The sequence below is a fragment of the Cnephaeus nilssonii genome (genome assembly GCF_951640355.1).
Source record: "Cnephaeus nilssonii genome assembly, chromosome: 11".
Classification (NCBI taxonomy): Eukaryota; Metazoa; Chordata; class Mammalia; order Chiroptera; family Vespertilionidae; genus Cnephaeus; species Cnephaeus nilssonii.
Window position 1 is genome coordinate 87995089 of NC_137082.1, and position 22484 is coordinate 88017572.

At 46.0% G+C, this 22484-nt stretch overlaps 1 protein-coding gene across 2 annotated transcripts in view; it reads right to left on the reverse strand.

The window, feature by feature from the left end:
- ASXL3 (ASXL transcriptional regulator 3) overlaps positions 1-22484 on the reverse strand; it is a gene marked incomplete at its 5' end in the record, with an annotated part of 185596 nt that overhangs the window by 79789 nt on the left and 83323 nt on the right. For both annotated transcript variants that reach the window (XM_079785113.1, XM_079785111.1), the window contains one exon: positions 5003-5124. In XM_079785113.1, coding sequence (XP_079641239.1) covers positions 5003-5124 — 122 coding nt within the window. The remainder of the gene's footprint in view (positions 1-5002; positions 5125-22484) is intronic.

The window sequence follows — 22484 nt, forward strand, 5'->3', positions numbered from 1 at the left end:
CTGTGTTTGGTGGGATCAGGAAGGTGTGGTGTATTATGAGCTTGTAAAACCAGGTGAAACCGTTAATACTCATCGCTACCAACAACAAATAATCAATTTGAACCATACTTGGATCGTGAAACGACCAGAATGGGCCAGAAGACAAGGCAAAGTAATTTTGCTTCATGATGATGCACCATCACACACTTCAAAACCAGTTAAAGACACGTTAAAAGATCTTGCCTGGGAAGTATTAACCCACCCGCTGTATTCACCAGACATTGTTCCTTCAGATGACCACTTGTTCCGATCGATGGCACACGCACTTTCTGAGCAGCACTTCAAAACATACAAAGAAGTGGACAGTTGGGTCTCTGAATGGTTTGCCTCAAAACAAGAAAAGTTCTATTGGGACAGTATCCACAAATTACCTGAAAGATGGGGGAGATGTGTAGCTAGCGATGGACATTACTTTGAATAAAGCCCTTTTGATGTTTCTCTTGAAATTATCATGTTTTCTTTGATTACAAAATCTGCATTATTAACCGGTATACCTAGTAAATATTTAAATTGATAAACAGAAAGCCTGTCAGATAACTATGCAAACATGACACAGTTCTCATTTCCTCTTGAATGAAAAATAAAACCTAGAGCCAGAGGCTCTTGTATTAGCTGGGATTTGCATAAACAAGTAACGCCTGCTTTATTTTAGTTGAAAAACAACTCCGACAATGTAACTTACGAATGCACTGAATGTAATAAGCCCTTCCCTGAAAAATCTGAAAGTACCACATGCCGCGAATGCTAAAATCACTGCAGACACACACACCCATGAAACAGCTGGCTAGGTCAGGCACCAACAACTCGCATTGTTGCTAGTGCGCTAAATGTCAGAAACTGCTGTCAGGCAGCATAACCTTTGGAATTTCGCAGTATTGGTCAAACATACAAAGCTAAAGCAAAATGCCGAGAATATATCTGCTTTGGGATGTGAAGAGGGAAACCGGATGTTCAATGTTATGAATAAATCCTATACCCTAAATAAATAATGCTGGGAGCCAAACCTGGGGAGCCACAGGGAGAGGTCTGCTCCCCACCAAGTTATCTCCCATAGCAGACCTCATCCTACTTCATGCTTTCCTTTGATTCTGTTTATAAACATCCACAACTTAATCTTTCTTCATTAACCTTCTTTAAAATTCAAAACGGAATTCATTTCATACATTTTGGGATCATTACCACTGAAATAGCAAGGCAGGGAGAAGACGGGGAAGAAGGTCACCATCAGCAATCGGCTTCTCTCCAGGAGCTCCTGACTGTGCTTGTACCGACATAACATCGCATTGCTCATGCGATTACACCCAACATGTGATGCTAACTAACATTTCGATGATTAGGAAGTAGAAGGGTCCCAAGTATTTAGGAACAGGGAGGATAATCGATGTCAGTAGCCAAGGGGCATTATGGCTCCATAAGTACCAGCCTATAGAAACACTGCCGTCCACAGTACTGCCCAGTAAAAACCCACCCTCTGCAGCGACAAGCTTCAGACTGGGGTGGCGGTGTGGGCTCTGGACTGGGAAATCTGTCTGGCTTATTTTGCGGGGATGTTTGCTTTACATTATTGTGCTTCGCTACATTTATGAGTATAAAGCGATTGGATTTTGGTGGTGGTGTTTTTCCCACCTACTTCTAAGAGTCTACACTAGCCAATGTCGAATTGAACTTCCAAAGTCCTCCTGACTCAGAATATACATCTAGTAAAATGGTAAGAGCTAATATATCTGCGTGCCTACCACATGCTGATACTACACATAAGCAGCTGTATTTGGAAACAGACAGGGAGGGAGAAGGACAGAGAGATAGAAACATTGATGAGGGAGGAATATCATCCAACGGCTGCCTCCTGCACGCTCCCACTGGGGATCGAGCCCGCAACCCGGGCATGTGCCCTGACCTGGAATCGAACTGGTGACCTCCAGTTCCCGGGTCAATGCTCAGCCTCTGAGGCACACCGGCTGGGCTAGAAATAAGATTCTTAATGACTATATCATTTTCATTTCCTTACTTATCACAAATATTCAAGCATGTCAATTTTCTTGAATACTGTCAAAAATTCTTTATCTTATTATATGCCATACTTGAGGCCTGATGCACGGCCCCAGCTTCGTCTGGAAGGTCATCCGGAAGGTTGTTCTGCTGTTAGGTCCAATTAGCATATTAGCTCTTCATTATATAGGAGGATGCTAAAAGGCAGTATGCATTAAGGGGGCAGGATCAGAAATGAGGATTCTGGGCTGAAATGTCATCTCCAAGATTTACTCTCTGGACGATCTCAGGTGAGTTACCTAACGTCTCTGGACCTTAGTTTCCTTGTTTGAAAAATGGGGATGCTAGTCCCTGCTTTTAAGGACTGAACAGCACAGTGCATGTGAAATGCAGAGCACGGTGTCTAGGATTCAGAAAAGGAAATGTCAGCTGATGTGATTATATGAGGGTCATTCAGCTGGCCCTACTTTCATGAAATGATGATTTGTGCATGTAAAGATATACACAAAACATACATTCACAAACACAGAACACAAATATGTGGCTATCTGTGGACACATAACATCTATACCTACACCACTTCCCCAGGGCCCATCAACTACCCAAAAGAAAGGGGAGCTGCGTATTTGCTGAGCTGCTACAATTTACAATGCCTCATGTTCAGTCAACTTGTAAAATGCTGCCTGAAGAAATTCAGCAATTACAGGGAATCCGAGCAACATTCTGCAAGAACAGCTTTTCTCCTAAATGTATTTCTGATAGGAATTTGATTATTAATCAAACATTAGCATAGCTGCTATACGGCGGGCCAAATTCCCCTGGTGACTCATTTGTTACTTGGTTATACAATAGGACGTTTTAAGACATTAATAAATAGCTCTTTCTGGACATTCAGAAGTTTTCACAACAGCGTTTCTTAAGACAAGGCTTAGAGCCTAAGCAAGCAAGTGCCCCTTCCCATGAGCGCATGCTCTACAATAAAATAAAACAAAACAACTTCCCATGAACGCATGCTCTGCGATAAAATAACACAAAAAACCACTAACTCAGAGCTGTGCGATATTTTAGTCATTGTAAAAAATGTTCAAATGATATGAAACCAAAAGGAAGGGAGTAAAAAGCAATGAGACGTGACAGTGCAGAGATGTGAATTTCCATCTCTCCATTCACACACGGGAAGGTTTCATGGTGTGCACTTTTTCTGAATCACCGCTCCTCAGAAGCGTGAGTTCCATTTACGACCGCGGCTAGGTTTCTTAAAGGTTACGGCTACCAGTGCCCAGTTTTGTGTCTTTTGCTCTATCCTGGTCAGCATTTTATTGCCTCAATGGGCCCTACCTAGGCTTCCCTACCATCACCCACCCTTTATTCCAGCCACTGACAAGGGACCTCAACCTGAATTCAAGTTTGTTCTTTGGCGTCTAAACCGTTTCACAAGAGCAAGGATATAAATGGCAAGATTATTTGACCTACGTTACTACCATAGATATAATCCCCATGAATGGAAATACTTCAAATTTCAGTAATTAATATAAAATGAAAGGTAAGATAATTCAGTACAACAATATGAAGTTGCTTTGTTTGAAGTAGAGGAAAAGCAGGTGGAGACAGCCTAAACCTAGGAGTTTGGATGTGAATATAAGAAGCTTCACAGATTGATTGAACTTTAAAAAAAAATGATGGATGGAGCTTTTAAAGAAACGTTGAACTTCATTTCCAAACATGGTGCCTCTTTCCTTGTCATAAACACTGTTTCCCTAGAGTGACACCAGACTTGGTCAGGGTCCGCAAGAGGTGAGGTGGACGAGAGCGTCATTCAAGGACCCAAATAAAAATGTCAGAGTGAAGCCATCACCCAGGGGAAAACCAGGAGTCCAGGGCTTAACATGTGAGCCTTCCGCTCATGAACATCATTGGGATGACCACCGCACCAGGTCCCCATCCAACCACAGCATCCTTTCCTTTCCTGCCGGGCGCAGGGGCGGCGGGACCGCTCTGGCTGACACTGAGTGGTTACCGTGGGCCGGACACTCGCTAACCATTGTGCTGCCAGTGCACCACCTCGCTCAGTCCTCAGATCATCCCCACATTTTCTAGAAACAGAGTCTGAGATTCGGGGAATACAAGTGGCTTGCCCAAGTTCACACAGAGAGCAGCACAAATGGAAACCGGGGTGCGTCAGAGGCCAGGGTTCAACCTTGTAACCATCACCTCTCACCACTATCTCTGGACAAGGACACACAGGTCAAGACTGCTGATGTGGCATCAGGACGACATGCCACGGCAGCTCCATTCAGCACCAAATCACACTCCCGGAAGACGGATATTCTAGCTGCAAGCGAGCCACAATTACTGTTTTCCTCATTTGTAACTTAATGCATCTCGGTAACGAGAAGGAAATTATCTGTGGTTTTTTTAAATATATATTTTCATTGATTTCAGAGAGAAAGGGAGAGGGAGAGAGAGAGAGAGAGAAACATCAGCGATGAGAGAGAATCACTGATCCACTGCCTCCTGCATGGGCCCCACTGGGGATCGGGCCCGCAACCTGGGCATGTGCCCTGACCAGGAAATCGAACCGTGACCTTCTGGCTCACAGGTCGATGCTCAACCACTGAGCCATACCCGGCCGGGCTCTGTTTATTGTTTAGGTCAACTTTCAGATAAACACGAGACAATAAACAGAGACACTATTTTCAAAACATGCAATGCATTTAGGAACCCAATAATACAAGTTTTTGTATGTTTCCAGGTACATCTTCCTCTCTTCTCTTTCACGTCCAAGTGTTCAAACAAGCCTCTCGTAGCTGTGGGCCTAGACTAAAATGTCTGTACTAAATGTTATGGAAGTGGTTGGATCCAGGGCATTTGTATTGCCTTCTGGTGGCTGTGTCCTTATTTATTTTACTTTCTCCACACAGGACCCGGGGCCTCCGTGGCAGAGCACAGGACAGAGGCCGCGGCCGCCGCTCACCTGCTTCAGGGCCTTTTTGGTGTGCTGCTGAAAGGAGGACACTAGCTTGCTGGGCGCGGCCGCGTTAGGAAGGCTGGGATCCCGAGTGCAAGATGCTTCGTCGGGCACCTGCTTGGCACAGACTGGAAACACACAGAGAGAAGGACATTACTAATTTGAATTCCTTTGTAAAATTTATTTTTTATTTTATTTTTTAATATATTTTTATTGATTTCAGAGAGGAAGGGCGAGGAAGAGAGAGATAGAAACGTCAATGATGAGAGAGAATCATGGATCGGCTGCCTCCTGCACGCCCCCTACTGGGGGTCGAGCCCACAACCAGAGCATGTGCCCTTGACTGGAATCAAACTGGGGACCCTTTAGTCCGCGGGCCAACGCTCTATCCACTGAGCCAAACCAGCTAGGGCTGAATTCCTTTTGTTTTTATATCCACTATCATTAACCGGGAGTGTTTCTCTAGCTGAAACGGATTCCTAGAATAAAGGAAAAAAGCACAGTGCAAGAAGAGCCACGACCTTTGAGACAAGGGATCACTGAATAGCTGTGAGGCCACAGTTCCATGTCACCAGGTCTCCGTTTCCTTACCCCTGACTGATGACGAGCCCCATGTCACAGGGGGTATGGACATAAAAAGGAACACAACGTCTCCCTCCAGAGTCAGGGGTCAGCAGAGACTTTGCAGTTCTGAGCATGGAGACGAGGCCACGCACAGTATCGTGCAGAAACAATCCAAATGAATGCAAGTGTGTTAAATCCATCAATGTTGGAGGTGGTCTAACTCCTCTATCCCTCCTTCTACAGAGTCCCTGGCCTCCAGCGGCATGTGCACCTCCTCCGAGGGGCCCAGTCACGTAGCACGGAGAAGGAAACATGAAATGCAAGGTGCCGGCTGTCACGTGAAGATGATGATTTCCAAGAACATGGAGCCTTGGGCAGATGACAACAGGACCGGCCATTTGTCCCAGAGTGAAGCTTCCCTGATGCTCACTCTACAGAAGACACCTCCTTAGAAAAGACTGCTTTTCAGAAAAACCACCGCCTGGCTGGCACGGCTGGCCCAAGGGCCCACACTCCCCTCCCGCTCTCTGACACCTGGGAGAGCTAGAGCACGTCTTTCCGTCCTCTCACCTCCCACCAGAGGGACGAGGTTAACACGGGAGGCTCTGCAGGAGCGCAGGGTGGGCCCTGGCCTGTGCACACGCGGGGGAAGAAGTTACCTGGAAAATCACAGTGAGGGAGCACTGTGGTGACGGGCAGAAGGAAGGCCCGGGTCAAGGGCAGGAGGCAAGAGGAAGTTAGATGGAAGAAAGTACCTTAAGAACATACTGTAAAAGCTCAACATGTGGCTTTTTAAGGACAACGGGGTTAACACTAATCCAAGAAAATTTTCCAAGGAACAGAAGCTTAGGTGGACGCTGACCCTAGTGTCACAGTTTGGGAGCCCCGCGATCCATTGCCCCAAAGAGGTAGGCCCCGCCCACCCATCTGGGGTTCCTCGATGGATTGGACCAAACAAGGGAGAGTGGGGATTATTCTGGTCAGGCCCGGGAGCATTCGGGGACCCAGTGCTGCGAACACCCAAGCAGCTTCGGAGAGACTCAAGAGCATCTTGCCCAGAAATGAACATGTGGGTCATCAAAGAGAATGTTAGGAAAAAAAGGTTCATTGAGTTTTGTTTTAGTACAGAAAGCAATCAGCAAGCCAAACGGAACGCATTTTGGAAGATAAAATAATGGTTAGTTATTAACGCCAGGCACTTAACATATGTGATCTCATTTCTGCCTCACAGCTTCCCTGCCTGATGGACAGATATGATCTCCACACCAGAGAGAGAAAACGAAGGATGGAAAAGGCCCAATACCTGCCCCTGGTCACACAGCCAATGGAACAGCAGAGCTGGATTCCAAGGCCAGGCCCATCATGTTCCACTGAAACTATCTGGCGTCCATGCCAAGAACCGATGCCGACAATGCAATGTCTAAGGCAGCCTGATGTCCTCGCATCACGCTGGCAGTCCTGAACTAGGAAGTGAATGTCCAGGGAACAACTCACTCAGCCCCGACATGAGAAAATCGAGAGCTGTCGGTGAACATGAGCGGCCCAGGAGATGCTACGGTTGAAGTAGCAAAAGGATTTGTCCATGGAGATAGTGAGAGAAGTCCTTGAATTAAAGATCAGGTGGCCTTTTCTGTTGGATACCAACGGAATGTTTCCTTAAAACAGCCTAAATGTTCCAGGTAAGAAACATTTTAAAACACTGCTGGCATAAAACACAGGCTCCTACGCTTCTCTCCTTGAAATGACAGCTGGAGTAGGACTTTGTAACACCTTCACAAAGCTTACTTCTTCAAAAATATTAGAAATAATCATTAGTTGACCAGACCTAAACGAATGTGATAGGAGCCTAGCCAGAAGTAAAGTGGGCATTAGCAAATACGTTTTACTAGAGGCTCAGTGCACGAAATTCATGCACTCAGGGGGAGGTGATGGGGGTGTCCCTCAGCCCGGCCTGCACCCTCTCGCAGTCCGGGAACCCTCAGGGGGGATGCCTGACTGACGGCTTAGGCCCGCTCCCCAAGGACAGTGGGCCTAAGCCAGCAGTCGGACATCCTCAGCGTTGCCGCGGAGGTGGGAGAGGCTCCTGCCACCGCCACTGCACTCGCCAGTCGTGAGCCTGACTTCTGGCTGAGTGGTGCTCCCCCTGTGGGAGCGCACTGACCACCAGGGGCAGCTCCTGCATTGAGCGTCTGCCCCCGGTGGTCAGTGCACATCATAGAGACCAGTCGTTCAGCCGTTTGGTCTATTTGCATATTAGCCTTTTACTATATAGGATTACTTTGACATTCTTAGTGTTTGCTTAAAAAAAAAAAAAAAAGGAAATTTACTAGTTAATTGAAAAGGATAACCAAATGGATTTTAGGGACTTTATGGAAAATATGAGAGTGCTTCTGACTACTGAACATCTAAACAAATTTACCAGTTTTCTTAGGAAATGATAGTCTTCGTAGTGTTTCAAAGGTAAACATCCATGCAGCAGGATGGAACACCACCAGCCGCTTCATCCGTGTGCATGGAGTGAACGCCTTGTGCCCCGCTTCATCCGTGTGCATGGAGTGAACGCCTTGTGCCCTGCTTCACCCGTGTGCGTGGAGTGAAGGCCTCATGCCCCGCTTCACCCGTGTGCATGGAGTGAACGCCTCGTGCCCTGGTTTCTGACGCTCCTGTAAGCATCGGACCACCGGCGTTTGCCTTGCTGAGGGCGACAGACACCTAACTTACAACTCAACTCGCTCTGTTTCTCTCCGACTCGGGAAACCACTGCATCATTGTACCTGTTTCAGCATCCACATATATGCTGCATCGTCTGGTTTAAGTTCAGCATTAAATTCACAGTGTTAACAGTGATCCGCATGTCTGGACAGAGTGTTTCCCAAGAAAGATTCTGTTCAACTTTGGGTCTAGAACTTCAGACGGAAGGCAGGACCATCAAACTGAAACAGTGTCAGGAAATACTATGAAGTTTTCCCCCAACATCCGTGGTCGGCAAACTGCGGCTCGCGAGCCACATGTAGCTCTTTGGCCCCTTGAGTGTGGCTCTTCCACAAAATACCACGGCCTGGGCGAGTCTATTTTGAAGAAGTGGCGTTAGAAGAAGTTTAAGTTTAAAAAATTTGGCTCTCAAAAGAAATTTCAATCGTTGTACTGTTGATATTTGGCTCTGTTGGCTAATGAGTTTGCCGACCACTACCCAAGAGGATTCATTTTCCTCTAAACCAGTGGTCGGCAAACTCATTAGTCAACAGAGTGGCAAACCGCGAGCTGCAGTTTGCTGACCACTGCTCTAAACCAACTCTAGTCTGCTTTATCTGACCTTCCAAGATCCCGGGGAAGGATTACAAGAATTCCTTTACTACCTAGGCACTTTTTTCTCCAATCCTTCTTTCTGGAATTGAGTCCTATTTTTCTGAGTCAATTTTCCCTAATTAGTAAATTCTGATAAAATAACTGTAGAATCTTAAAGAATGTAAATGTAATAGAACATAAAATCTATAAGGGAGTGTTCCTTTGGGTTAAAAACACCTTTAAGGGGGGAAAAGAAAGAGAAACATGGGTGAGGCACAATGTAATGAGTCCCTAGGGTATGCCTGCATGTACGCCTTGACAGCAGGGGCTGTTAACCTGGGCATGTCTGGCACAGATCATTCTTGTGCCATGGGTGTGCTGAGGGTGGCTAGGTCTAAAAACACGATGTCATTGGACTGTACAGGTTCATGCAGATTTCTATTCTGACAGCACACATGGTTTCCACTTGGACTTATTCTTGCCGCTTTCTCAGTAACAGACATGACAAATAAATAACAGAGGGTTTGTTTTAAACAGTTGCCTGAGTATTTATCTAAGGGGCTGAGTTTGGCCTCTGAAATCCAAGCCAAAGAAAATGCACGTTGAAGGAAGGACATGGGGGAAACCCCGGTACACGGAGTGGCACCAGGAGCCAGGAAACTGAAGGATCAGGACAGATGTTCTAGCCAGTGAGTGTCCGACACGGACGTGCAGCTTAGAGAGGGAGGCCTCCGTGGCATTCAGAACAGGAGGGGAGCTCTTTCCTGACCGTGCCCGGGCGCCAGCACAACACGAATGCCAGGGTCTTATCCCTCCAAACCCCACAGGACTGCCTGCTCCTCCGCGGTGGACGCATGGATGAGGAACACAATTCTAAAGCCATAGAAACACTATTTCTGAGTACATATGGCTTGACTGCCCAAACTCGGCACGCCACAAACATAGTGCAAAGCTAATTTGCTCCTTTTAAATTCAAGCCATTGATGGGAACCTTGGCATTTGCTGCTCACTGCCTCTACGTTCTTTCCCTCTCAGACTCCCTAAGCCCTCCTCCTAGATACTCTGTTTGGGAGCAAAGTGAGGTGGAGGTGACGGAATCCTGGGACAGGAGTGAAGGCAGAGAAGTGGGCAACTGGGTCCCTGCAGGCCTGGATTTCAGCCTCTGTCCGCAGGGTCTCCAGCTTGCCCCTCTCTCCTCTTGTTCATTCCCCATTCCTCTTGAAAATGTGGCTGAGCTGGAAAACACAGGTAAGGGTTCATACTTTTAAATATCGGTTAGAGCTCATACTTTTAAAGTTGGGTGCTAGGAGACGGGATGGTGCCATTCCCTCCAATCTCATTACTAACCCACTGGCGAGTGTGCAAGAGGCCTTTGACCTTGAACTTGGGACACAAAGAAGGGCGCGCTCAGAGGGCAATCTTGACTCTGTTTCTCCTTCCAGTCCCACATCTTGGTTGCGCCCCCCTCCCCCGCCCCCACTCCCACCCTGGCCGGATTCCCTGAACACATACACTTGATGCATTTGCTGCAATTGTTCTGATTGTCCCTCTTCCATGTACCTTTTCTCCATCTCTCTGCCTGGCAAAATGATTTTTAAAATTACGTTTATTGAGGTAAGCCTGGCCGGCGTGGCTCAGTGGTTGAGCATCGACCTCTGAAACAGGAGGTCACTGTTTGATTCCCAGTCAGGGCACATGCCTCGGGTGCAGGAGGGAGCCGATCAATAATTCTCTCTCATCATTGATGTTTCTCTCTCTCCCTCTCCCTTCCTCTATGAAATCAATAAAAATATATTTAAAAATTGGTTGAGGTAACATTGGTTAATAACATTATATAAATTTCACATGTATGATTTTATAATAAACATCTGTATTCTCTATTGTGTGCTCACCAAGAACTCTAGTTTCCTCCTGCCTCCACGTACTTGACCCCCCTTTTTCTCTCTTCTCCCTCTCCTCTGGCAACCACCGTGCTGTTGTCTGTAGCTATGAGGTATTTTTGGTACTTTCTTTTTGGTTCACTTGTTGCTTTTTGTTTTATATCCCACATGTGAGCGAAATCATATGGTTCTTGTCCTTTTGTATCTGACTTATTTCACTTCGTATAATACCCTCAAGATCCATCCAGGTCATTGCAAATGACAATGTTTCATCTTTTTTATGGCCAAGTAGTATTCCACTGTCTATATGTACCACTGAGCATTATTTACAAGAGCCAACACGTGGAAACAACCCAAGTGTCCTCCAACAGGTGACTGGACAAACTCATCTTGACAGACCAAACTCACACAGCCTCCCCCAAACCTTTCCTGACCACCCCGGTCTCTGAGGCGGGCTTCCTCCTCCCCTAATCATGTTCCCTCGGAACTTAGTGCACGGATTCACCACAGTCCCGGGGGCGGGGGGTGTCTGCCTCACCACCCACAAGCTCAGCAACTCAGGGACTGATGTATGTACAGATCTATACATGTTGACCTGTAAATGTTTATGAAACTACAGTGTCCCATTTGATTTTCATTAAATTTACCTAAACGCTTTTTAAAGTTAACTTTTAATCACTATTTTTCATAAGAATTCATGGAAGGGGAGGTCAGCAAAACACAGTTTTTCATTATGGAAAAGCACACAAAAAAGGTGAGTTTATTTATTCATTTTTTAAAATCTTGATTGTTGCCCTAACCGGTTTGGCTCAGTGGATAGAGCGTCGGCCTGTGGACTTGAAGGGTCCCAGGTTTGATTCCGGTCAAGGGCATGTACCTTGGTTGCGGGCACATCCCCAGTAGGGGTGTGCCGGAGGCAGCTGATGGATGTTTCTCTCTCATCTATGTTTCTAGCTCTCTATCCCTCTCCCTTCCTCCCTGTAAAAAATCAATAAAATATATATTTTTAAAAATTCTTTATTGTTGAAAGTGTGACATATGTCCCCTTTCCCCCCAGCCCCATTTACCTCTTCTCTAGCCCACCCCCACCCCGCCACCCCAGGCTCACTTTGGAAAGAGACGCCCTATTCTGAAAATGTTTAAATGATCCTGGAGTCCATTCGGGCAAATATGGAGACGGAAGCACAGAGCGTCCTGTGCAAGTTCGGGGAAGACGCAGGGCCGGCCACTGACTGCCGATCTGCTTCCTTCGCTGTCCTTACTCGCCGCCTCATTCTAAGAGGACAGTCACGGTTTAGAGGTTTCGCAGAGTGAAATAAAAATAAATGTAGAGTCAAATTTAGACATCGCGATGCTTACTTGGAATAGCAGGAGCTGCTTGGGGACAGAACCACCAAACAGACCGGATCTTGCATAACACAGTCACTCCCACAAAGGGATGCGTGCATCTCACTAGGCTGCACAGTAAGTAACAGGCTACCTGAGGCAACGGGTGTTCAAAGGTCCAATCGAGGCAGGGAGAGGGGGCATCCTTGGGTCAATCTCATTTCTATCAGTTCCCCCTCCAACGACCCCCTTTCTCCATTTCTGAAAACTCATACTAGAGGCTCTCAAATCAACACAGGTATCTGTAGAAATAACCCTGATACACACAATTGCTTTAATACTGTTTTCATAAAGAAAAACTTAAGTCAACGACCACACATGAATTCTAACACATGTGCCACATGTTAGGATTCAATCACATTTTAAAAGAGGGCTGGGTCTTAGAAGGAGCGCATTTATTTTTTTATTAATTATTCACTCAGTTGTAAAACTTTTATTGAGCACTTTCATGCCAAAGTCCTGTATAAAATGCAGGGAGAAAAACAGTGAACAAGACCCAAGTACTAACTTTGAGACCACAACTTGTTAAAAGGTAACTTTCAAAGAACAGTAGTATAGAACTCGTAATTTTACCTGAGAAAAGCCAGGTCTATAAAAGCCTAGTCATGATAACTACAATTTGTTTTGAAAGATTAACAAGCAGGTAATTTGAAAGTATCCCTAATAAAAAAAGCTTCTGTTTGTGTGTGTATGTATATATATGTATATGTGTGTGTGTGTATGTGTGTGTGTGTGTGTGTGTGTGTGTGTGTGTGTGTGTGTGTATTAGAGGCCTGGTGCATGAATTCGTGCATGGATGGGGTCCGGCAAGCCTGTCCAGGGGGAGGGGACATGGGCGGTTGGCCGGCCTGCCTGCTGGTCGAACTCCTGGTTGAGGGGACAATTTGCTTATTAACCTTTTATTATATAGGATATACACTGAGTGGCCAGATTATTATGCGTTCAGAGATCTGAACAAAATACATGCCAAAAAATAAACTGTTTGAAATGATGTCAAAGACCAGGCAAAGCCCATCTGACCCAAACTAAATCTTTCCTGAACTCCATATCTTACAGAAAAAAATAAAATAAAATAATAATTCCTTAATCCTCTTTTGATCTAGACTAAGGAAAAGTGCCCTCTCCCAAAGCATTCCTATTCTAAGGTAGATATAAGTGTCTGGATTTAAATAATTTCCCTGTTGCATTAAAGAAAACATTCAAAGGGTATGAGATATCAAGACAGGACAATTAAATAGAGCAATAATTGATAAACTAATGGAAATAATAACTCCCCCATAAACAAATTTTCCAGGGAGAAAGCATCTGAACATGATATGTATTGATACTTGACAGTATTTAGCACCATATGACCTATGAATAAAACAGACCTAACGTAACTGAAGCTTTTACTGTGTCTATGGCCTGCTTCATTGGCCCAACCTAATGAACGCACTCCACCTGTCCCACGGATACCATAAAAACATCCCTGTAAACTCAGACAAGAGAGGAGACACCCAAATCAGAGATAGAGAGATTTCATGGGAAAAAACATACCTCTTAGGTACTAGCCTCGGCCACCTAACCCCTCCTACCACAGAAGCGGTGCGGCTTCCTCTCAGAGCCACGGACAGGATGTCACCATTAGCTGCCCGCGTGCGGAAACATCAGCACCTATTTCTCCTACACGGCACAACGCCTGTGCCGGTCTACAGTGCGTCAGGCTCCCGAAACATCTACACACAAGTACAGCAGCCCGCCTGGAAAGTGGGAAGTAGAAAAAAGCGGGAGGAAGAGTATCGCCAAAAGGTTGCTAGAGGTCAAGGGTAAGTGCCCCCCTCGCGGGCACTGCTGGTCATTGCTTCACACCCAACACAGGAAAGGGAACTCCAGGTACACCCAGGGAAGCGAGAGGAGGGGCTCAGGCCGCCAGCTGTTGGAGAAATGGTTATCTGCTGTCACTTTCGACGAAAAGGAGAGAAGGGATGACCTGGTATCAACTTTAAAAACTTTATTAATCACAAACTACATACATCAAACTGAAGCTGGGCTAGCTAACCTGAGTAATTTCAAGAATACTTTTAATTTTTACTTTATTTGAGAGGAGGTTTGTTTTTATTATGAGATCATAGTCTCTTTCCAACCCTTATCGCCACATGATGAAATATTTCCCTCTCGGCACAGAAAATGAGGGGGAAAGTACACTTAAATGGGCTAATTTATCTGCACTTAACAAGAAAACTTTCTTTTCTTCCCTGACTCTTGTATAAATCTTATTATACAAGAACAGAGGCCGCAGTTCAAGGGGAAATATGTAAGAAAAAGAGGTCCCTGGTGGGTAACAGAAGTACAGAATAGTAACCTAGAAGTGATGTTTGAAGGAGCCGGGCTAAGGCACTGGGAGAGTTAGAATAAAGGAGTGGGATCTAGATGATGTCCAGCTGCTCTCCATCCTGAGGCGGATAAGGGGTGGGGGGTGGGGGGTGGGAATTCATTTAAGTAAAAGCACAAAAGATTTTAGCCGAAGGAAGAAATGCTTGACTGTAAAGGTTATCAAAAATGCAGCAGGCAGGTAGAAAGGGCCCGTGAGTCCCAGCGCCGGGACATGTGCTAGCAGAGGAATGTCTAATGAATCCACCGGGTTAAGTGAAACGCTGGCCGGCGAGGCCAGGCCTCCATGAACTTCCGAGGCCCGCGTGCTGCTGGTGAACCGTGGAAACCGTGGGCAGGGATGAAAGCAGGGAGGAGGAGAGAGGGGGCAGCGGAAGCTTTACATCCTGCCGTGGCCACTGCTGACTGCCAGCAGGATCCTCTCTCCTCCGCGTCTGCCGTCCTGTGTAACCGAGCCGACATCCCTTCCCAGACCCCGGGGCCTGAGGCCACCCATGCGGAACAGGTGGCTCCCTGAGCCAGCCACGCCGTCCAGGAAAAGGCAGATGTTGGATACGGGGCAAACGAGCTTCACCTGAGAAAAGGGGGGACCTGGCAGGATTCCCCGCCCTCACCTACAACACGGGAGGGGCCGCCAGGGAGAAACTGACCGTGACCTCTCACGCCATCCCGCGGAAAACCACCCGGAGCACAGGCGAGCTCCTGAAACACCTCCGGCCAAACAGGGCCGGGAGGCCACGAGGAGTGAGCCTCGGCTGGGCCGGCGACAGCGTTTAAAGTCACTCAGAACCGCCCAAACCGGTGTGGCTCAGTGGATAGAGCGTCGGCCTGCAGACTGAAGGGTCCCAGGTTCGATTCCGGTCAAGGGCATGTGCCTTGGTTGCGGGCACATTCCCAGTGGAGGGTGTGCAGGAGGCAGCTGATCGATGTTTCTCTCTCATCGATGTTTCTAGCTCTCTATCCCTCTCCCTTCCTCTCTGTAAAAAATCAATAAAATATATTTTTTTTAAAAAAAAAGTTACTCAGAACAGCCCGGCTGGCGTGGCTCAGTGGTGGGGCATCAACCAATGAATCAGGAGGTCACGGTTCCATTCTGGGTCAGGGCACGTGCCTGGCTGGCGGGCTGGATCCCCAGTGGGGGGGCATGCAGAAGGCAGCCGATCCATGATTCTCATCATTGATGTTTCTATCTCTCTCTCCCTCTCCCTTCCTCTCTGAAATAAAAAAAAAAGTATTAAAAGAAAGAAAGAGCCTTGACTGGTTTGGCTCAGTGGATAGAGCATTGGTCTGCGGACTGAAAGGTCCCAGGATCGATTCCGGTCAAGGGCATGTACCTTGGTTGCGGGCACATCCCCAGTGGGGGGTGTGCAGGAGGCAGCTGATGGATGTTTCTCTCTCATTGATGTTTCTGACTCTCTATCCCTCTCCCTTCCTCTCTGTGAAAAATCAATAAAAATTATATTTAAAATAAAAAGGAAGAAAGCAAGTTCCTCAGCACACTCCGTGCACCATGCACAGCCTGCCTGGTCCTGCCCCAGCTGTGCATGACGCTGCCCAGGAGACACTCAGGGCCGCCCCCGCGGACGCCGAAGCCTCATCAGTCCCATCGCCCTTCCTGCAGGAAGCGCCTCATCCGTGTGGAATTGATGTCTCCGCCGAGAGCCCCGCGCACACGCCGGGCCACCTCACAGCACTTTTCCCTTTTGAAAAGCTCCCCCTCCGAGTGCGGCCTCGGAGGCAGCGCAAACCAAGAGGGGGCCGAGTAAGGTTTCATTAAGTGAACACGACTCTGCCAAGAATCACACAACCAGAAACCCCGTACGGAACGGGCCCTGAAGAATAATGAAGAAAGGGACATAGAAAATCCTCCAATGGTGGGAGTCATTACTTACCCTGGGACCTAAGGGCTGAGACGTAGGATGTATGTTCTCTGTAATTTCCCCCCCTCAACAGAGACTTAAAATACTAATCCCCCCGCCAGATTGCTGCTTCCTCCCTGAAAGCCATTAGGGTTAATAACACACAGGAGCGCATTTGATCTCTGTGGATGAGAACTGTACAATCTCCAATTTCCTCATTAAAAAAAAAAAATTAAACAGAAGGGTTGCTTTTGAGTTTAAACATGAAATATATGAGGGCCACAAAAAGAGCAGCTCGTTTTCCCGCTAATAATAATAATTTATAAAGAGAAGGTGAAGACTATCTACTGATGGTATCATTTTATATGAAATATAAACGGGTTCCGCAGCCAGCAGCGTGCCGTAAGTCAATTTAATATGTGTGAGCAAACTTATGATGCACCAATGTATTATGCTCAGAAAACAACTCAGACCCACACACATACACACACCCCCATAAATCTCTGACTAAAATAGCCCATAAAATTCAAAATGTTTTCTTTGGGTGACACAGATCTATACTTATATTGGCATAAATGGTCATGGGTTGTCAACAAAGATATATCAAGTGATTCACCTAAATCACTCTTCGATCTCGAGAGCTAGGCTTGTAAAATGTGAAGAGTTTACTTTCTCGAGTCTGTAAGCCTCCTTCTTATTAACTTGAGAAGCTGTTTAGGAGTCAAAGAAACATAACACATAACTGTAGTTCTGTGTCTTGTAAATTCTATAATCAATAATATGCCCCTTTTCCCCCACACTGTAAAAATTTTAAACAAAACTATAAAACAAAACATCTTGGCAAAGCGACTCCCACTTAAAATCCAGCCGCTGGTGGCCAGAAGAGGGCCAAGGCATGGCTATTTTTATCTTCATTCGACCGGAGGACTCCAGGGCTACCGACTGGAATTAAGCTGCTAAGATTTCTTTTTTTCTTCCCAGTTTTCGTCAAGTGCTTTCTTTTCAAATGCTTCTCCGCCGCCCCCCTTTAATTAAGGGTGCAGCCAAAGTCAATTAATCCTTGTTAATCTGAAATAACTCTTATGGTAGCAGAGGTTTATTCTTTGGAGTGCCACAAGGGGATATCACAGATTGACAGTTATTAGTATTCACCTCAATACCTCCCAATATTTCATTCCAAAGGAGAAATGGAAAAGGAGGGGGGGGGGATGAGATAAGAATAAAAAGAAAGAAACAGATGCTGGCGGCCTTCTCTCCTCCCCCTCCTCTTGCCCTGCCCTTCCTCCCATGTCCACACATCCCCCCGCAGGCCCCACCTTTTCCCTCTGATTATATTTTCAAAGTATATTTGTACAGCTGTAAGAAGTATGGGTATTATATCCATTCTGGTTCAAATATGTATTCTACACAGAGTAAGCAAGAAAATCACCTAGACCAGTTCAGTTTCCGGGAATGTATTATGGATTTGTGAGAAATCACGTGGCATCCCTCTTCTTCATGTGGATAAGCCAAGGGTTCCTTTGTCAAGTTCTCAAGTTTACAACTGGAACAGATTTGGACAAATGTTGTGAAGGCAAACGACATCCATGGCTCCTGGCTCACAGTGATCCTTGTGGTTCCAGCAGGCTCTCGGGGTTACACATGTCTACCCGGGCTTGCCACTTGGACGAGACATGGAACTTCTCTAAGTGTGTTTGCTCACTACTAAAAAAAATATTATAACAGAGCCTAGGAGTGGCTATCTCACAGGACTGCAGTGAGGATTAAACAATATACATGTACGGAGCTTACAAAGGCTGGGCATTATAAGCACTCAATATACAAGTATTTTCAGTATCTAGGTTTTGAAAACGAATCCCAAGGCTAGGTTAATGGACTACACATATAAGTATATCATATTTACAGGGATGAAAAATATACTTGTCCTACGAGAAGCGGTTGTGGTTTGCAATAAGATGCAAAGTGGGCAAATCAAGGAATACTCAAGGAAATAAGCTATTTACTATGCTCCCAGTGATTCCACAAGCAATTTCCCTAATGCAATTTCAAAGGAGAGGCCAGGAAATTCTAGTTTGGGTCACGTTGGCTGGAGATGTGTAGGGAAGTGCTCTTTTGCTGAGCACCTATTCACACTTCCAATTAGGGGAGTTTGCTTATCACGCTTTGGTTTAATTGTTGGCTGAGTGCTCTCACCCTCTCCCCGACCCCATCCCAGCCTCTAACATCCTCCCGCTCTTCCCTCTGACAGTCAGGATTCGTCACTCGCAAAACCTCCTATAAGCCCCTTCTTTTCTTTGCACACTCCCTTTGCATCTTAATCTACAGAACCTGGCTCGCTCCTATGGACACTTCTTCCTCCTCCTCCCTCTCAGGCAGCAGCCCCTCTCTTTTCCACACGGCTTGTGCCACCGGATTAGAAATGGGGCAGGCGGCATCCAGTCCCCTCCCTGCCCCTTAGATGCCTCTAGCGTTGTAGCTCCTGTCCTCAGACTAGAGTGCCGATTGCTGCTCCTCATTGTGCTTACCAACAAACTCCTGCACGACTCCCCTTCATGGTATGAAGATTTTAGCTCCTAAATGGCATACCCTTTCCATGCTAGTTCTACCACAATCGTCTGTTTCCATTACCCACACAGGCGATCCTGTAATATTGTACGGCAGGACCACCCTTTGCAAGAGGAGTGGGGAACCCCAGGCCCACGGGCCGCGTAAGGCCCGAGAAATCATTTGGTCTGGCCCTGCCAAGGCCTTAGTGGTGAGTTAATTAAATGTTTGACCCAAGAGAGCAGGCTAATGTTTATGTTGATACATTTGTATGGCCCGTGAATGATGTTATAAATATCCAAATGGCCCTCGGTAGAAAAATGGTTCCCCACCCCTGCTTTACAACATCTAGTTTCCTCCCACTAGACCCTGTTCCAGGACTAAGGTGGGGCAATGGCGGGCTGCTGACTTTCAGCTACGGATGCCCCCTCACCCAGGCCACTCTGTAAGGCAAGTGCATACACTGCCTGACCCCTCAGGACAGCCTGAAACCGAGCCTCCACCTTTCCTGTCACTTCAGACATATATTCCACAACGTTACCCCGAACTCAACTGAATACACTCCACTCTCCCATCACCCATTCTTTTAACTCATTTTCTCTGTAACAGCAAATCCACACAAAGATGCCTCCCCCTTTCACACCATCCCTCCCACACAGGGTCTTCACCCACCCCCTCAACCAGCTTCAATTCCACGGAGACTGATCTTAACTACCCTATTTCATGCACCCTCACGTCCCTCGCCCCTTACTCTTTTAATCATTGACGCCTGGCAAAATCCCAACTCTAGTCAAATCCAACGCTGTGCCTACTCTGGACTTGTTCAGTGGTCGGTCATGAACTTGACTGAGAAAAATGCACAGCCATGCTGACTGGTCTCATTCAATTCAGGATTAACAACTTTAGGAGTATCCTTAATGATGTCAGACTCTAGACAAACATTTCATATCTTCTCCTGAAATCTCTACAAAACTATCTTTCCTTTCCTCACCCTTAGCTGATGAGTATGTTTCCTATTTCACTGAGAAAAAGAAGCAAACTTCTACAAGCCCTCTCCCACATGTACTCACCTACCTTTATTTCTAGCCAAACACCCTGACATTTCCGACTGCTTCCTTAGAGAACCTCTCATACTACTAAATAAGACCTATCTCCTCATCTGTTTAAAAGGTCCCATTTCCTTCCCCGCCAGTGTGGCTCAGTGGTTGAGCACTGACCCATGAACCAAAAGGTCCCCTGTGATTGCTGGTGCCAGGGTTGCAGGCTCCATCCTCAGTAGGGGTGTGCAGGAGGCAGCCGATAGACGTTTCTATCTCTCTATCCCTCTCCCTTCCTCTCTCTCTAAAATCAATAAAAACATATATAAAAGATCCTATTCCCTCTCATCATATCATAAGCACATGGCAGTGGGATACCCTCCTCATTATCAAATTCTCCTCCTCACCTGAATTTTCCATCAGTCTACCATTATTTTAATATTTACCTCTCACATTAAAAAACGTTTCTCTTGGCTACACTTTCCCATTTCCCTCCTTCCCTTTATCTCAAAAATCCTTGAAAGAATTGTCCACGCTTGGGGTCACCAATTTCTGTTCTCCCATTCTCTTGAGCCCACTCCATTCAGGCTTGTGGTCTCACCAGTGCACAAAAAGTGTCCTTGTCAAGTTCAACATTAGCCTCGCAAAGCTAAACCTGATAGCTATTTCTAAGTCTTCATTATACGTTGACATATCAAAAACATCTGACACAGGCGAGTCGGTTCCTCCCCAGAAACACTTTCTTCCCTCGGTTTCCAGAACAGACCACCTGTTCTCCTGTCCATTTATCCTCAGCCTCATTTGCGGGTTCCTACGGTCCTGGGTCCTGCTAACTTTTTAACATTCAAGTCCCCCAGAGCGTAGTCTTTGGACCTCTTCTCTTTCCTATTTACCTTCAGTTTCTTAGTGATCTCATCCAGTTTCTTGCCTTTGAATCTCATCTATCAACTGACCACTTTCAAATGTACATCTCCAGCAAGGGTTTTCCCCTGAGTTTAAGACAGACAAGTCCAATTATTTAACATATCAGTCTGGTTGTTGAAAAATGTTAACATTTCAACATACTCAGTATGTCCCAAACTAAGTTCCTGATCAATAACCCCTGCCCCAAAGTGATTCTCTTGCAGAGCTGCCATCTACGTTAAAGACAATGCTATTCTTCTCTTTGCTCACACTCAACCCTTGGAGTCATCTCTAACTCTTCTTTATGTCATAACTGCATTAAATTCAGAATTTTCTATTGGATCCACCTCCATATGTATCCAGAATCCAATCACTTATCATCACATGCACTGCTGTTTCTCTTATTCAAACCACCATCACCTCTTCTCTAGATTATGACAATAGCTTTTTAACCAGTCTTGCGCTTTTTACCTGGTGAATATATACCTATATCTATCTACATGCATATATAAATAGATAGAGGTGGAGACACATATCTATATGCCTTATCTATATATATTGTACTGAATGATCCTAAGGGAGATCATTGTCTCTTTAGCTCAAAACCCTACAATGGTTTAACATCTCATTCAAAACAGAAGCCAACATCAAGGCACTATATGGTCTGGCCTATAACTTCTCTTACTTCTTATTTTACCATATTTTGCCCCCGTCTCCCCTTTGCTCTTTCTGGCTCCCAACCACACTGGCCTCTCGATGTTTCTGGAACATTCTATGAACTCTCCTGCCCCAAGACTTTTATAATTGCTGATGCCTCTACCTAAAACTCTCTCCCATTAAATATCTTCTCCCTCACTCCCATTGAGTCTTTTCTCAAATGTACCCCACTCATATTTCCTTATTTATGCTGCTCCATATCACTTGTCAGCATTGAATAAGCTATAAATTTTACATATCTGGTGTTTTTTTAAAAATTTTTTTATTGATTTCAGAGAGAGAGAGAGAAATAGAAACATCAATGATGAGAGAGAAACATCGATCAGCTGCCTCCTGCATGCCCTTACTGGGGATTGAGCCGACAACCCAGACATGTGCTCTGACCAGGAAATCAATCCAATGATCTCCTGGTTCAGAGGTCAATGCTCGACCACTGGGCCACACAGGCTGGGCTACATATCTGTATGATAACTGTCTCTCTTTACCAACATGAACATCCATGAGTGGTCTCTTTCTGTTCTGGATTTTCACTGTTGTGACTGCAATGTCAAGAGCAGTCCTTGGCACTCAGTAAAAGCTCAGTGTATATGTTGACAGAGACAGCATACAAGCGCTGATGCAAATGGGTAGTACAACTAGAGGGGTGACCCACAAGATTCCCCTTTGTTCTGTTGAAGGAGGAGAGTCTGCCCCCTTCACCAGGCCTTCCAGGAAGCCAGACATTGCTGAGCATCACTGATTAACCGCAGGACCTGCCAAAGCTCACAGTACAATTTCAGTGGTGGTGGGTTGAGTTTTCAAAAGGTATAGGATTAGGGACATCAAATTCAATGAAAGTTAGTTGGGGGGGAGGGGGAATATAACTGTACAAGGCTTATTTCAGCCATCTGACTAAGACAAGACCCTGTGTTTCCTACAGTGATTCGCAATCTCTGCTGCAGAT